General features: G+C 37.8%; 1 protein-coding gene across 1 annotated transcript in view; it reads right to left on the bottom strand.

Annotated features, from left to right (window-relative positions):
- Nucleotides 1–14,851, bottom strand: part of PDE1A (phosphodiesterase 1A) — a 146,603-nt gene extending 131,752 nt beyond the window's left edge. Inside the window, exon 1 of the mRNA XM_032190666.1 lies at nt 14,745–14,851. Coding sequence (XP_032046557.1) covers nt 14,745–14,848 — 104 coding nt within the window. The 5' untranslated portion in view covers nt 14,849–14,851. The remainder of the gene's footprint in view (nt 1–14,744) is intronic.
- Nucleotides 14,852–18,572: the final 3,721 nt, after the last annotated feature.

Below are 18,572 nucleotides of genomic sequence, written 5' to 3'. Positions count from 1 at the left end.
GAAGCTGACAGAGCTAAGCAACATAACCTCTGATATTAATAATTCTTCCCACAGCATAAATTGATTTTTTTTTAGGCTTACCATATTTGTTAGGAAAAATTTAATGTAAACAGGAAAAAAAAAAGCTACCTTACCTTAGAGTACAACGAGCCCAAATGGAAGTGTTATAATTGAATAACTACATCACTATAATTGGCAATATATTGCTGCTCAGATAATGCCTTAATTTGTTTTCACTTTCATAATTCATTTACACAAATACAGCAATCTGGGTAGCTGCAATCATACATGCCGGCATCGACACTTTCTAGATAATGAAATTAAAGATTAAAAATGGTAGCCTACATTTGCTTATTAACAGTCTACTTTTGGTACAGAGATGGTTTACTGAGCAAAACATCTAATTTAAATATGTAACTGCTGAGTTTAATTCTTTAAACTTGAAGGCGTGGCAGCTTCTAGACTCAACATTAGGAATGGCTTTCAGTGTTAATTAGGAAGAGAAGCATAGGGAAACTGGAATATTTGTGATGGGAAGAGAGATATTTTGTAACAGGATAATAATGCAAAAGAAAAGAGCTCTTTCAATGGGGAAGGCTGGATTTAATCATGAAGTGAAGTAACAAAGGCTTTTGTGCTTCTGACACTTTCCTCTGAGGCAACTCAGCTGGGAAAAAAACAAAACTAACTTTTATTTGTTAGATACTTTTAGCAGTTCTGAGCATGTACAGTGAGAAGCCTTCAGCTACCTACAAAAATTTAAGTGCAACATTTAAAGCTTCATCACCTAATGTAGTATAGTCTTGTATTATATCAAACACTGTACAATATTGTGCATATCATGCTGGTTGCATGCTGCCTAAGAAGGAATTGCAATGTAGCTATTTGGTTTAAATGGGGTCTATAGATAAACTGTCCCTTCCCATCTGTGTCTACCTTTCCTTCTGTTCCCATTCTTCAAATTACAACAGAGAAACCACTAAATTAAAATTTTAAAATGAAGTACCCTAGCACTAGAACAGAGCTGGAAAGCACAGTGCAGAAGGTGTCCAGATGTATGATTGAAGAGGTCTGAAGTTCTCATTTCTACCATTTGCTTTGTTATCAACTGCCTGGATGATGCTCTGCAACTGACTATTTTTTCAGTGTCTAATTCCCATCAACTGCACAGTGAAAATTTCACAGTTACTTTAAAGATGATGAGATCTACTTGTAGTGATCACAATACAACTTACAATCTGATTATTTTATTGTTAAAAATAAATTTAGTGACAAACTGGGATGCAATCAAGTGCATGGGAGCGTGGGGCCCACCTTTACTGTCTGTCTGCAAAAACAAAGCTCATTAGCAAGAGTGGCAAAAACCCCAAATCAATAAAATAGCAATTTTTTTTCAGTCTGCTTCTATGTTATTCCTTCTAGCTCCAACCAAGTGATAGACAAAGGGAGGTAAACATGTTTCCTTTTGGGAAGAAAAAAAAAAAAAAAAGATAAAAGAAAAAAAAAAAAAAGAGGGAAAAAAAAAAAAAAGCAGCCTCAGGAAATCCTTTTCCTATCAGGTGGCATGCTCACTTAGCAATGCAAGAAAAGAATCACTTGCAGTAGCAGCTAACTGAAAAATTACAACATACTTGATGTAGCCCAGAGTTCAGAAAAAAAGAGTGACCAATAAACCTTAGCCAAATTCCACTGCATCCATGAAATACCGCAATCTTTTGTCATAATAAAGTAAATCTATTTTGAACTACCATTTATTGTGATGTAATTCAATAGCCTCCAATTAAACTGGTGTAAGTGAGACCAGAACCAGGTTAATTTTATTAAATTATGGGTTTGATGGAACAATCACAGGCTGAAATTCTGAGGTCTACGGGCATACCATCAACTGCATCATGATAAATAGGCCTCAAAAAGTACTTTTTTTTTTTTCCCATTCAAAAACCTCAAACCTCTTTCATTCTGTCCATTTCAACAGAAGCTGTAGTCCAACACCACGTTTTCACAGATGGAATTAATTGACTATTGGAGCTTGACAATTGCTCACATCTCTGAACTGCAGTCTCAGAAAGCTACAAGATTTTCTGATCTTTCAGACTGAATCATGAATTCACAGTACAACCAGAAACTTTAGTGCCTTTAAATATTATTATATCCTAATGTATTGGATGAAAGATGACTGAGATAGTAAGTAGAATCCAAAACTGGGCCACAAAGCATTTTTTTTTCTGAGATAGAGAATTGCATTATGCAGCAGCCTCCTTGTGAGAATCATCAAATAATTTTCATCAGTAAAGCATCATGTGGAGATTTTTGCACTCATGCCCATGAAGAAAGCTGGAATTGGTCCCATGCATGTGGTAGCCTGCCAATTTCAGTAAGGTATGGGTGCCAGCTAAAGACGGATTTAATATAGCTTGTACAATGTAGAAAAATTCCAGTTCCACGCCAAGAGGATCATCATAATGTTAATCATTGTCAAATTATAAGAATGCACTTCACTATGAGAAATCACATCTGTTGTCACTTGTGAGGCTTTACGCTGTTGTTACAGAGATTTAAAGAGTATCCTTCTGAGGCCACTTCATTGCAGAGTCACAGTATGTAAAGATGCCATACTGTTTTTCATTACTTGGAATGAAAAAATGTTGTAAATCTCTAAACTTCTATGAATTCTACCTTTTCTTCAGGATCCTTCCCCTTGAGAACTTCCTCTACTGAAGCTGAAGTCTTAAGGTCTTATTCTATTCCCATGTTCATTCAAACTAAGAGTAAACTTGAGATTACATTTAACTTAAGTAAAGATAAAGGTTGAAAAATATTTAAAAATCAAGATCTATTAATAATCATCTGTCCCTAAATAGTAACATGATTCAAGGACTCTGCAACTTCCGAGTCCTCCTCTCCCAAATCAATGAGATGATCTTAATATTGAACTGAGGCTGAAAATGTTCTAAACTTTCAAACTGAAAGGTCTTCAGTAAAACTCATAGGAAATTACACACTTTCACTAACTCATTATACAGTTTTTACATTTTGCTTTCATTTCAATGTGAGCACAAGGATATTTTTAAGCTACACAAGACAGCATTCTGGTTATAGCCTTTCATTACATAGAAAAGATGATCGGCACAGTGCTAGGTGGCTAAATAGGACCTCATGAATAAGATGTGTTTGACTGTCTTCCATATCCAGAATGAATATGGCCAAAACTGAGTATAATTCAGGGGAGAAATAGGTGACAGAAATGACTCGATATGGCATATGCTCACCTGAGACACCTAATTTTTTTCAGAAAGTGATAACATGAATAAATCAGGGCATTTTTGTTACTGTAGAATTCAATTAGTCTACAGCAGATCTGGCATGGTGTGTTAATAGATATGCAAGCTTCCAATGAAAAAGCAGAAATACAATTAGAAAGCCAAGTCAAAGCCAAGATTTTCCATATGAATCCTAATACCATGTTTATTTTATACATCAGGACATGCATTGTCGTACTTCCATTAAATTTATACACAAATTAGTCTTCTACAGGTCTCTAAGTTTTTGAGCACAGACAGGTTATAACAGTGAGAGGAACAACTCAGAAAGTTTGGATTCAGCTATAAACTGTCATAATCTTCGGGGATGCTCATATCCTGTGTTTACCCCATATCCAGCTCTAAAACAGGCAAGCAGCTGTTGTATGTTCACTTTTAAACTTTCTTTTTCCCTGTCTGCTATGCAGACAAACCATTTTTCTCTTAGCTAAAATTCAGTTTCACACAGCATATGTACCACATTCAATCCACAGCAGGGGTATATTGGCATGTTCTTGGAATATTGAAGAATAAAATACATTAGAGGTGAAGGCAAGGGGAAGTTTTGGTATCTTAATGAAGAATTGGAAATCATAAGACCTAGGCCATAAGTCTTCTCTGATCTTCTGTTTCAACAGGACAGAAATTTATTACCAATCTTTCATTTCTTCCCCAGTAGAACTTAACCATGGAAAACTGCTAAGTATGCATCATACTTTTTTAATTACAAAGCCAGGAAACCAATATGTAGGTTTGGAAGTGGGTCGAACCAAGATGTTTTAACGCTTTCATTCCTAGTTACTTCTGCACATTAGATACTTAAACATTTATGGAAGAGTAGGGTGTTCTAGGAATCAAAACGAGAAGGAATCCCTGATGACTAGCTTGCGCAAGACAGACAGTGTCTAACCAAACTATTCAAGAGAAAAACTAAAAATAGAAGTAAATTCTTTCTTGGAGGCAAAGCTTCCTCACAGTTATCGCTAAACTATTTAAATGTGTATGTTATTAACATTCTTCATTTTGACATGTGCTTGACAAATATTTTTAAATATTTCCAGAGAAACAAACAATATTGAATCAATCTGCTCAGAACTTCGAAGTCAAAAGGCCCAAATAAATGAGTGGTTTTACCTATGACATTTTAAGTTAAGCACATAATACTTCTGACTAAACTCACATAAACCAGAAAGTATCCAGAAGAGACAAACTTATTTCAAATAGTAAAAATCATTTTTGCTCTTCTTACATATGCTCTCACCACTTAAAGTCATAGTTCCTATCAGATAATGATTGCACTTTTGCTCTCAAAGATACATGTACTATTTCATTCAAGAAATCTGAACAGTTATACAGTTTGGAGTAGGCTTCATGGTGGAATAGGAAGGAAGAGCCCAACACTTTCCAGTGCAATATAGTAATGTGGCACTCTTAAAATTATCAAATATATACACTATAAGAGGAGGTTAAGACACACGTTTCTTCTCATTATTAACTTGAGCTTTATAGGATGTATTTGTAAAATGCTCCTAAAGAACTATAGGTACATACACTCACATCACAGGTGAATAAATTTGAAGTCTCACTTTTGTCCCGCTTATTTAAAATAAAGACCAATAATGAGAGTCAAGAGAAATATAACACTAAAATAGAGTTTCCTTGTCATGGCACTATTCAGCAGGGAAAAGGCTATTGTATCTCCATCTCACTGCCATTGGCTGTTATAGGACTATCCCATAAACCTGGTTTCTCTCTAAGCTAACTGATGTTATTGTTAGTGAAGATGTCTTAGTAGTCACGAGACATACAGTCATAAAAGAAGCTACTGAAAATAATTACTTGGTAGAGGAGGTAATATAAATATATATATATATAACAACAAATAAAATATAGAAAACAAATGGCAAAAAAAAAAATAAAAAGCATGAACACATCACTGCAGGTAACCTGCTGTTGATTCTTCAAATAAATTCTGCAGATGGCACACCAAAAAGAAAAAGCCAACAATAGTATTTCATTTAAATTTACCCAGGCAGAACAATAGTTCAGTACTGTATACGAACAAAAGAAAGAAGTAAATACTACCCGGTAGTCTGTTCCTTAGTGTCTTTCTGGCATAAATTACACTAACAGTGAACCATTCAAATGCAAGTGCCTCCAAACACTATTTATCAGAGAAATTCACAACAATTAAATGTCAACATAATATTTATGGAGGCTACTTATTTTCCCGGGGGCGCCAAAAGTCTGGAGAAGGGTTGGGTCAAACAAACTACAGCCAATGTCAAACAATAGATAATGGAGCGTAAGCACTTGCATAGACAAACATCTTCTTTTAGATCTCTCCCTGTTAAATAACACTGCACCAAATAATATCTGCATTCTGCTTGGAAAGCTGCACTGCTGTAATTCAACAGTCTGTAAGGCTGAAAAGCTCATTAAATAAGCAGCAACAAAAACAGGCAAAAATGTTGAATGACTATGATTACAAATATTTATGCCATCATGCAGCAAGCATAAGATCAGGGAGGAATAGTTGAGCAAAAGCCCATTCCTTTCTCTTAGTTCTTAAAGCAAAGAAAACACCACCAACAACAAAATATACCACACCACTTCTTTGGAAGGAAATTTGTAGAACTACTAGTTCTGGAAAATGCAATGCTTTAATGTATGTCTCGCTCATCAATCTGTTCTCCAGCAAATGATGCTTAAAGTTATACCAGCTCGTCTGAAAGGCCTAAAAATCTGATGTATTGCTGAAATTTGCCGATAGAGAAGCACTCTGGCCCACTCCTGTGCCATGCCTATTGATTTAACTTTTGTAGTTAGATATAAAATTTAGATTTTACAGAAGTTTTATTTTCTCCCATGCTTTTCAAGAAATATAAATGTTTTCTTTTTCTTTGACAAGGAACAAGTAGCTTGAACTACTAAGCCTTACTTCTGCATGCCTGCACAAAGTCAGAATTGCCTTTTCTCAGATACCTGTTGATGTTTGTTGATTTCTAGAAGTTCTAAAGACTTTTCAGGAATGTCATTAATGTTGATACATTTATATTTTGGACCACTCTTTTATTTTGTTCTTTTATGATTCTGACTCAGATGAGCATTACTTCTCTTACTCATTCTAAAGAGCTTATAATAAACCACATCACTCTCCACCTGCATCATGCAGACCATAAATAGCACAATGTCAGCCGTGTCTGAGCATTCTGGCCAAGAAGAATCAAACTTTTAATGAAGTAGTTTATTGTGGTTGTTTTTTTATTGTTGTTTGTTTGATAATGCTGGTGGTTGATTATTGGGGTGGGAGGGCCAGGGGAGGGTTCTGGAGGGTTTTACAGGAATCCAAAACATTGCCAGTGGTGTCAAAGGCTTTTATAAGGCACAGGTAAACAATAGGCCTAAGGGGTTTAGGTTAGGGTTTTGTGATTGTTGGTTATAGGTTACCTAGCAGTACTTAACTGATCCAGTTGAGGTGCAAATATGTGATTACAATTGTACTGCATTCGCCAAAGTACACAGTATGGATGTTTACACTGGACTTCTTTCAGGTCAGCTTTCTGTTGGCTACAGGAGCACAGATGTTATCTGATGCATTATAAAGCTGGAGTGACGTGGACGATACTTGATTTTCATAAAATATGCTACTACAAAGTTAAGCTTGCAAAATACTGGAACAAACTTGAGCCCTCAGCACCAGTTCATATTGCATCAACACCTTCTGTCATGTTTTGATCTAATAGCAGGATCCTAGACTAGGATTTATCATGTCACGGGATCACAGACTTAAAACAAGAGCGACGTGAAACTATAGTTCTTTTGCTGGCAAACTGCACCAGCTCGAGCCAGTCTGAACCCTTTCACCTCATCACCAGCTATTCCTATAACCAGACAGCTTCCTCCCTTGCAAGGGTGCTACTGAGTGTGGAAACGCTCAAAGAATCCAACCAAGGAACTGATTCAAGTTAAAATTAATAGTAGGGATACTATATATAAGTATTCCCAGAACTACATCAAAACCAGTCATACTAGCACAGCTAAGAAAGTTAGCATGGAGGCAAGAGTTGGGAGGCAACAATGAATCAGAGGAGAAAACCTAATCCATCATAGCTGCTGAAAAAGGTGACATTTCTCAGGACCAAGTAGCTGACAAACTTGCACAGCTCACAGAAGACCGGTTTGGAAATTGCTTTTCTATGGAAATCCACAGGAATTAATACAACAAATCATGTAACAGTATTTGATTTACCCATAAGAAATGATATATGCTGGCGAACAGCCAGAATCACCCAGAGTTTTAGGATTAGCTCACATACTCATTTAAAATCATTATTCCTTGCATATATGTACTCAGAAAGCATGTCTGATTAGAGCCACAGACTACTTGGCAACCAGCTGCAGCCATAAGGGGTACTGAATGCATTTACTGGCTTTTTACAAGGAAGTCTAAGCAGTTTTCTAAAGGAGAAGAGAGACGAGGAAGGCGGCTTGCTTGTTTAGTTTGCAACACTGCTTGCCTAATTGTTCAGCTTTACAGCCTGGGAAAGCTGAGTCACTTTGGTGTCAGCTGTAACTTTCTAATCGATGTACTCAATTCCTGTTCAGCTTCCCTTAGCCACATCGGAGCACAATTTGCTCTCTTGTTTTAGTTGTAACTGCTCAGTTTTCTTATCTCCTTTGTAAAATTAAAGGATTAATTTTCTATTAAGCTCTGACCATCACTATATCTCTTCCCTGTGAAGCCATACCTTAAAAAATCTGTGATTTAAAGTACTTCATGAAATGGTAAAGCAAGGCAGTACAGGGCAACTAAAACAAATCCAAACTTCCCAAATATCTGCTGTCACCAGAGAACAAGCACTCTGCTGCTCTGCAGGTTGGGAGTCAAGCTTAACCCATTTGGCTCTTGGTTGGTTGGTTGGTTATTTTGCTCCCTTCTGGGGGGCTTTGAATGTTCCATTTATTTGGAAAAACAAAACAAAACAAAACAAAACAAAACAAAACAAAACAAAAACCTGCCAGTTAGAAATGATGACACAGTAGCCTAGGATGACTTGCTACCAAACAGTATATCTTTACCTTGGTTTTGCAGCCTTAGTTTTCTGACAGTCCCCAGTAAACGGTTGCAGAAATAACTGCAACGGTTTTGTTCTAGCCCTCCTCCAGAGATATCAGGAGCAAACCAGACTGGATGGCAAATGCAAAGAAAATGGAGAAGTGCTAATGCTCAGTTCACTACTAAACGATTGTTTTGACATCTTCCAGGAAAACTTCTGTCAGACAATTTTGATAAACCTGAGGTTATGTTTCTCTTTTGGAAGTCAATGCCTATTTTTGTTATAACTTCCACTGGTAAATATGTAATTTCGGTATTTAGGCATTTGAGTTTTTTCAACTCTATATAATCAGCACTTTTGACCAAAAGCTTTGAGAAGTGGGTAACAGTTTGTCAGCAAGCTTCAGTGTGTACTATCTAAACCGGAGAATGAGGTTGTTGAAAAATGTGCATAAAAATTGTTCATCCTGCAGGGCAAACACAGGCCCCTGCACAAGTAGCTGGCAGGAGTTCAAAATAAGAGGAAAGTAATTACTTCTGTAGCAGATGATATGCTATATCTTTCGAGGCAGATCTGAATTGAACATGTATGAGGTAGTCAGAGAAAGTATCTTCTAGGAAATCTTAGAAGTGTTTGATGTAGCATAAGTAGAGGTAGAAGTCTAAGCTAAACAAAGATACAGAGGATAGAAATTTGAGACTTCATTTAATTGCAGCTTAGCAGTCAGCTTCATAAAATATTATCTCTAATTTCCTCTGCTATGTTCTCAGAGAAAGCACTTAATTGTAATTGGACACATATGTGAGGGGTGTATGCACATGTACATTTGAAGGTCTGGAAATCATGAACTTCCCTGTTATATCATATAGAGATTGTGAGACTAGTGAAGACAGACTTTTCCTGTTCTTAGTGGTATCATAGGCAAATTATGGCTTGTGGACCATTCCTTCTATTTGCAATTACTTCTAGTAGAGCTTTCTATAAGCACAGCAATTCACCTACCCACAGTAAATTAGAGGACTAGCATTTACTCTAATCCATCAAAAGCACCACTAGGTGCTGGACATTTCAGCAAAAATTAATACGCACTGGGAAATTAGTTCTCTGCATCCTATAAATGATAATAATGGAAAATCCATTCAACAACAAAATATTATTATTGTACTAACATGACTGGATAAGAGAGTTCTTTAAATTGCTAAGGCTAAGTAACAGAGTATGGCTAAAATAGTTATTGCAAAATGTAACATCTGTCATTTTATAGGTTTAATTAGATATATTTTTTATGCTACAGAATTATTATGAATTGTTTACCTTGACTACTCAGTCACAGAAACAGACTTTGGTTTGGGTATAAAAAGAAGCAGTTCACAACTTGTAATGGAGCATTTCTTACTGTAATTGTAGTGCTAATGGGATCCATATCAATCACCAGTTAAATCAGTACATAATTTCTTCAATTTTCTGTTCAGATCATTTCTGAAGTCATACTAGAAAAGTAACAGCTTTTATTTTATTTAAATTCCATTTAGATATGGATCTCATTTGAATTTTTTTAAGAGCTTATGATTTTCTTATAAAGAAAAGTTTTCATGCTAGGAAAAAGTAAAGATAGGCAACATTACAAGTAAAAGCTACTTGAACAGTATATCTATCTGTTCTTAATGTAGTTACCTGTAAGTGACAATTTCTATATCACTTTTTTTAGCAATTTTCCATCTCTAAGTCTAGCTCTTCTCCTCTGATTCTTTAGTACTTACAAATTGATAAACCTTCATATCATAAAACTTTAGGTTTTGATAATGATGATCTCTTCAGTTAACTTTTTTTTTTTTTTTTTTTTTTTTTTTTTTTTTTTTTGTGAGCTTTCATAGCTTTCCCACTAGTTTATCAGGGTCTGAATGAAGGAATGACTGAGTGAGGTTCCCCACCTAAAGTTATCCAAAATTTCTGGTCTTTTTTAGACCTAACAGGCTGCTAATCTGTGATTCCACTTGATGCATTTAAAAGCATCCTCATTTCTTACTCAGCAAGTGTGGAGGAAGGCATTTTTCTACTTTCCTTGACATCAAGTCAAGTTTCCCCAGGTCAGTGACTTTTTGCCTCTATAAAATTTGTACACACGCAGTGATAGGCTCTTGTCACTGCCGCACCCCAGGATCAACAAACTGTGTCTAGGAGAGTCAGGCTCTTTTAGTGTCTTAAAACTCTCTGGGGCCTGTTTTCAGTTGTTAGAGGAACAGAAAGGGAAGAAGGTAAGGCAAGAAGCTTATGCTTTTCCTCAGCAGCCTTTTGCCATCCAAGTTAGCACAAATCAGTTTTAGGCAATAGCAAATATACTGTCACATATAGAGATGGCAATAGAATGTATTCTCTTTTTAAATCAGTAACAATTGCATGAAGTAGTCTATTTTAACCAACCAAGTAGTCTATTCTATTGGTGAACACCAATTCCCCAAAATTCTGGGATGTTGGATTTAACTTTTTCTATTCAGAGACTTTTTTAAACTCTAGGAGACAATACTAGCAAATATGCTTATCTATGAAAAGCAGGTTATTTTCTCACTTATTAAGTTAAAGTTCAAAAAATGGTACTCACTTCTAATACTAGGTTCAACAGCGATGGAGACAAACTACTTGCAAAGAACACGCCTACTTGCAAAAAAAAAAGTACGGTGTGGAGGAGTCTGCCTGTTCTGTGTGTGACATTGAGTGCAGTGGCAGACAGCCAAGGTATACTGTAAACAGACTATGCATCATTCCACAGAATAATGAGGAACACAGGGTTAAGTCAAGTCTATCTGCAGATTAAGAATACCAAACACTGTAAAGCCAGTGAGCATACAGAGCTCTGCTTTAGATCTGGTTCTCTGAGCTGTGAAGCAAAATGCTTTAAAGAAGCTGCTTCTCTTTCAGATCTCATTACCGCTCTGTCAGCGCCCAAAGAGAAGCTCTCCTGGGCAGCAAATCTTCCAGTCCTGCTGACACCAGAATACAATTAATCTGGAGACTTAGTTCCTGCCTAAAATAAGGTCCTATCTGAAAGAGAATGAAAGGCTAAAGGAGAAGAAGTGCACTCAGTGCCATTAAATGGTCTGAGAAGGATCCACCTGGCCAGGTTGTGAGGAGATTCCTTCTCTAGAGGAGTGTGTACTACACTGCCCTAAGGCTGGCAGTGCAAATTCCAGCTGTGGTTTGCATGGCTTTTCCTTTCACTCTTCTGCATAACAAAGAATCATTAAAACCACACTATTATATGACTTATTTAGCTGTCACTTGTTATTTGTTTTTGCTTTCTCTCTGAAGTACAAAACAGAGGAAGCTTGCAGTCTGCCTATTGAAAATGTGTGAATTCAAAGACCAGAAGTTCAAGTTAGGACAGAAATGTACACGCCTCCTTTTTGTAAGTCCTGCTTCAGTGACCTTGTTTTATACATTTAGACATCAATAAACTCAGTACCAACTCTAAGGATCAAATTATTAATTTCAAAATAATCTCTTATCTGCAGGAGAAACCCCCTGTTTGCAGCACTGCTACAGTTTCAACATAAAGATAATAGAGTTGGATTTTGACTTGTAATACAGAAAGCAGAGTTCGGCTGGAAGGCCACATGAACAGGGTGGAAGCTGGATGTAGGTTTCATGTTATTCAAAACATCCTAGTCTTTACCACAGCACACAGGGAGAGCATTAGGTTAGTAAGGACTGTGCAAACAAATAGAATAGAAACTGTGTAGAAAGGCTCTTCTGTCCAAGCTCATTCCCAATGCCCAGCTTTTCTTACAGGGCATTCAAATAATGATTTCTCATTCATTGTTAATCATGTCCAATTCAACTATCTCAAAGAACAAACTATATTTACCAAAAAAAAAAAAAAAAAGACAAAGTTAAATGTATATGGAACTCTGAACTCTGCAGCCAAATCCAAAGCTAAATGTCTACTATAAGAAGCCAAAATGCTAACAGAAAATAAAATCTCATTTTAAGTAAGGACCTACTGTGCAGCTTTTAAACACTTTGTGGATAGTTACCTGTATGAAATCTAATGTTTTTTCAGAAGTAATGACCTGCCTGCAGGAAGACAATCAGCACTCTCAACTAGTAAAGTACAGTAAAATTGTTTTGAAATCATATGTATACATTGGTGAACACTCTGCAGGCCTGTGGAATGTATCAGCAACAGATTCAGCTCCATAATTCACACTGCATCTTGCCTACAATATAGTTATATTACTATGAGGGTGTAATTTGGCTTCACACTAACAATTCCCTCTCTAAGATGAAACAATTATCCTGACTGACAATAATTCATAAGGCAATTCTTCCCAAATGACATAGTCTGTGGCAGTCCCGCTTATCTATCCATCTTTCCTCCCACATACAAATATACTTTGATATCTCTGCACCAGCAAAATTAATCCTTTTTCTTAATGACTGATGTTTATACTATAAATTGAGTACAGAGATCTGCTCTGAGAAATTCAACTCTTTGAACTTTTCCCATACAATATTCAAAATAATGACCGGTCAGTGATTTCCTGTTGACTGGTGACTGACTGAAATGAAATCATTGGGAAGTCTGAGAAATGGTCAGCTGAGACCTTATCCAATATTATAACCTGTTTCTTTTAAATACCAGTATTTTAGCACTATCTTGTCTTGTAGTCATAACAGTCAAGAAGCTGGCACCAAACTAAGAAAGACAGTTTTCAAATGCTTTTTCAAACAGTTAAACTCCATTTGATTTTGATACACACAAATGATATCACACTTAGTGATATGGTTTAGTGAAGGACTTGCTAGTTGTTAGGTCAGAGGTTGGACTTGGTGATCTCAGAGGTCTCTTCCAACCTAGATGATTCTGTGTGAAATTCCAACCATTGTTTTAATAACTCCTAAAGAAACCTGAACCTCATTTCCTGGAGCTGTTGTACTCAGTGTCGGTAATATTTAGTATTTACGTTTGTTTGTTTAATGGAACAATTCTGAAAGAACGCATTTCAACCCAAGAAAGCTATTACTCTGGTGTTAATAGAGAATTTACAAACTGAACAAAAGCAACAGATTAGACCCTACATAAATGAAAGTCTGCACAAATTGGTGGAGCTCCCTGGTAGTGGAAAGTCAGAGGCAAGTTGTGTGGCATCAGGAAGTGAGCAAAAGATTCGCTCCATTGGGTACACTTACAGGTTTCTATGGACAACATGGTTCCCAAAATGCATAATCTAAAACAGAGTCATGATAGTATTTAGAGCAAATATTCAAAAAGATATCACAGAAAAGTTGTGATAAATCTGTGACCACAGCTGAAAAGTGACTTTCCACAGAAACAAGCAAACTTTCTCATGAAAGAAAGCAGATGGCAAAGACTCCCTTTCCCACAGCCAGCTTGAATCTCTACCCAATGCACAGCAGAAACAGGCAGAGCCATAGCCTACCACTCGTAGCACTCTAAGTGACCCATAGGTTTCAATCAAACATGCTCCCTCAGCAGCTGAAGGACTATGTAGCAACTGTGGCATACCCTTAGAAATACTATTTCAAATCTTTCCAGATAAAATGAGTGCAATTTCCTTGCTTCTAAAGCAAGAAATATAACACATCCATTCATTTGTAACATCCGGACATCAGCTTTCAGAGCAAAAACCAGATAAATACTTCAAAGGAGACACTGAAGTTTAAGGTGTTTATAACAAACTAGTTTGTTTGACTTTCTCTCTGACAAGTTGTAAACCTTTGTTTACTGATCACTTGCACAAAAAGTCTAAACTGAAATTTGCATTTGAGCTGAATGAATTACACAGTGCAGGTGCATGGTGGTCCCTTAAAGTAGTCCTTGAATCATTTTTCAGTATTTTTAAGTACAAAAATAATTGATAAAAGGGACAAAAAAAAAAAAAAAAAAAAAAAAACAGGGACACATAGCAGCCTCCTAATAGATGAGCATCTCTTTTAACACAAGCTTCTTTACCTCCAGTCTCAAAAGACAAAGTACTGATACTTCCTATGGAACTGCAGTAACATGTATTTACCTACATACACTGACAGAAATGATGGAACAGCTCCAGTAATGCTGATTCTGAAGCCAACATTTACAAAATCACATCAGAGCTAGGGGAGTGTTAACATGAAAGGACTTACCTGCATTTCAATTTGGATAACCACTCTCACTAGTCATGTCTTTTTGAGGTGATTGAACCTTACACAGAATCCAACATTAATTTAACTACCATCATAGAAGAGAGTGAGGTACTGTATTATGAAAGCAAATACTATTCACAGCTTACAGATAACTCTGCCATTTGCTAATTAGTCATTTTAACAAACAGATGAAAACGGTCTTTCCCAGGGAACAAAACAAAAGCCAAGGACGGAAACTACTCACATTCCTTTGAGCCGTTGCCACATTTTCTCTTCATGTCCTCCTATTTGATACTTTATCGAGGTGCTTTCCAGTTCCCGAGTTGTTTCTGTCGCTCGAGCCCCCATCGTTATTGTCCTACAGCGATACAGTTACAGTCAGGCTCAGCAGCAAGTAAAAGCATTCCTTAGTCCACTACAAATGTCAGAAGATCCACACACGTTAGACAGTAGCAGCTTTCACATCAAAACACATCAGAATTACAACAGCTGAGGGATGATCCTGCCTGAATTGCTATTCACTTGGATAGACAAATCCACTCTCCCCCCCACACACAAGCACAGAGCAGCACACACAGCTCCTCTGACCTCACGAGTCTAATCCATACGTGTGAGCCAGCTTCTACACTACTGACTGGCTGCACAAGCTCCTTCCTCATGCACTTTGTCTGCTGTAGGAATATGCACAGAAGCACAAAAGATTCCTTAAAATGGACTATAATTCATTGCCATGCAGGATATATGTGAATGGTTTTAACGATCCAGAAGGAAAGAAAGGCTGGCTTCTGCTCTGCAGGTTGGAGAAACAGGCTGCAATAGAAAAGCAGATGGTAGGAGCCAGTATCAGCCACATCACCCTACAAAGAGCGTGTGTTCAAATGCCAGCACTTTCTTCTCTTTAGTTGATCCTGAATTGATTCTTAAGGAATAAATATCTACCAGCCTCTCGAGAAGAAAATGACCGAACAAATGCTAAGTCGGCAGTGAAGACAAGTATAAATCCCTGCAGAAGAGAAATCAGAGAGCTCTACAGGTTGTTATTGAAGGAGTATGCTGTAATGATGACTGTTCACCTTCTCCTAGCAACTCCACACAGTAGGTAGCTGTCAATTTAACTGGTGGGAAATGCAGCAGCTGCAAGACAGCCCGTTCAGCAAATCCTTCGGGATAGCAGCATGCCCGTGTCAAAATCTGATGCTGAACTCTGCATGTCTGCCAGCAAGACAATAAAGTACACGTAAACAGCACAAGGGCTGAGGACTAAAAGGTACGCCAGCCACACAGCAGGCTGCCAGAGCTGTTTTCAAGTGCAGACCTAAGCACCCGGTTGTACAGCCAAGGCTGGGTTTTGGAGAGGGCGAAGGGGAGGATTTCCTCGCCTGCTCAGCACAGCCCCAAGTTGGCAATGCACCTCCTGTACTTTGTAAATAGCACCTGTCTCACTTGGTGAATCAGCAACAATCTTTGTTTCTCAAGCAGCAGCCAAATAATCAAATATACCACAGACTTCTCTCAATGACTGTGTTTGTTTCAATCAGAGCGAAAGCTGCACCAGAAGCCAGGCAAGAGGCGTGTGCCAAGTGGCAGTAACCGTGCCGGAGCTCTGCCAGCTGCTGCCGTTGCAGCCGGCCACTGGGCTGGGCTGGACCCCTGAGAACAAGGGTCCTCAAGATGCTGACTGAAAGGAGCATAAGGTGGCAGCTGCATATCTCAGTATGGCTTTAATTGGACAGCTTTATCTGTGCTCAGCGTTACAAAGGTATAACAAATCTGTAACAATGATGTCACACAGATGACAGGTTCCCATCTGATGCAACTGGCAGAAACGTGTGTAATATCATTAAGTATTCAGGATCTTGCAGAAAAAAAATAGAAGAAGCTCACTGATTTGAAACAATCCCAATGCTCCTCAGAAATTTTTAATTTGATTTCTTTCTCCAGGAAACTTTTTTTCTGCTCAAGATTTAAAATATCCCCTATGGGAGTCATAAACCAATTTGAGATGCATCTGTTACACGTTGATTTCAGGTGGATAATTAAATAGTACATTTTATTTACTTCTCTGCTTTAAATGCACACACAGTTTTAAACTGGTGTTATTTCACTGACTTTCAGAGACTTATTCCTGACTCAGACAAATAATAGTCAGTCCCATGTTCTTCGCTAGCAGTGTCCAAAAAATAGTCACTGGATGAGCAATATCTCTTATAATTTTCAAACAGCATCATAAGGCAACAGTGAAGAGATGCAGACAATCGCGCTGTGTTTTTGTTTTTGTTGTTTTTTTCAGAAACTGCAAAGCATTCATTTGGTTAAGGAAGGCTGTAGTATTTTTGAAACTTCACTGAGGAACCACTTGGAAACTTCCAAACTTTCCACTGCTTTTGTGCATGGAGTCCTACTAAAGTTTGGAAGAAAAAATATAAATATCCCTCCAAGGAATAACTGATGAGAACTCTCACACTGATCTGGGCTCTTCCTTGCCTCGTAACTTCCAGACCTCTGAAGCAACGCAAAGAACAGAAGTATTTATAGAAACCACATAAACCTCCAAGGACAGAGGGGAATTTTAAGGGCCTATTTTTTCTCATAAAGTATTCCCTGCTCTTGTTGTCCAATGTTACAATGAAAAAAAAAAAAAATAGCATGTGTAAGCTGTTCTCTCCCCCTCACAAGAAAATACGTAGCTTTTGTTTTGAGTTACTGGAGAGAAGTATTATCAGCAGATAGTATCCTTCCAGGAGGAACAAGCTGCCCAAACAATACCACTGCGAGTGGAGATACACCTGCTGACTTCACTGGAACTCCACAGAAAAAAAAAAAAAACAAACAACAACAACAAAACAGAAACAGCTTCACTCCTTGTGGGCCCACACTGCTAGAACGATAGGAATTCCTACAGCAGAAACACCTGGCAAGCCTTAGCCAAAGAACAGATAAAGTAGCCTCCTCCCTAAAGGCTTATACTGATACAGCAAACCACCAAAGATGACATTGGAGGATAAAATCTCGTCTTCAAAAATGAAAGAAGCAGCAGGAACCACGTAAAAAGGGATAGATATGGCATTAAAAAAAAAAAAAAAACAAAAAAAAAAAACAAACCAAGGAGGTAGCCCAAGCAAGTGCTCTGCACACCCCTAAAGAGAGAGAAACCAACTATTAAATTAAAAATGTGATAATAATAATAAATAAAATAAACACTTTTTTAAATATATGCTGCTATTTTGGAAATGTGAACAAAGAAACACTCATGAAGACATTGAGAAAGGAAAGAGCTTTCATCCCTTCAGCTTCTGTGGGCAAGGCTCAGAGAAGGCAGCAGCAGAGTCCCATGCCTCTCCTCCCCTGCAGGAGAGTAGGCAGCAGCTGAGCCAAAGCAGCATCAGCTCCGCGCAGCTGCACCAGGTGATGTGGAGCAGCAAGGGCAGGAGCCTGCTGCTGGAGCAGAGGGCAACCAGAAATTACAGCCCATAAGCAACAGCGGGGGAACCAGGGAAGGAATTACAGCTGACCTGACTTGCTCAGAAATACACATCTGTGCCCTTCTTGTACAAACTGGTGTAAAGGTGATCCAGAATACTAAACAAGAAGCAGTTATTTTAAGGAAGTCAGAACAATGGGAAAGGTTGCACCTGAAATGATAAATTATCTCAGATGGATTTTCTCTGGCCTTTTCCTGTTCTTGTTCTGTTTGTCTGCTCCTGCCTTAGCTAACCCTGTACGTGTATTTGTGCTACAGTCCCTTCATGAACAGAGTTCCTAGCTTACTTGAGATGCCCATCTGTGTTCACTATTAACCAGTTAAGAAGCATAGTAAAGGAAAAAGGAGCATCTAGTCTTATTAAAGGTCAAGGATTTGATTTAAATATACAGGTCTCCAGCAATTTTGCAATAGCAAAATACCAATGTTACGGTAATGCTGGATTTTCAGACTCTCCACAGAATACAGTATTAACATTATCAGCCTTACGTAACTGATGGACAGCAACTTGAGAGACTTGCACACACAGCCTACACAGTGCATTGGCGTTGACTCAGTTAAGTAGCCAGAAGAGCTGGGACTGATACAGGT

The sequence above is a fragment of the Aythya fuligula genome, chromosome 6 (assembly GCF_009819795.1).
Source record: "Aythya fuligula isolate bAytFul2 chromosome 6, bAytFul2.pri, whole genome shotgun sequence".
Taxonomy (NCBI): domain Eukaryota; kingdom Metazoa; phylum Chordata; class Aves; order Anseriformes; family Anatidae; genus Aythya; species Aythya fuligula.
Note: the sequence above shows the minus strand (reverse complement) of the source record. Positions and strands in the feature narration are given on the sequence as shown.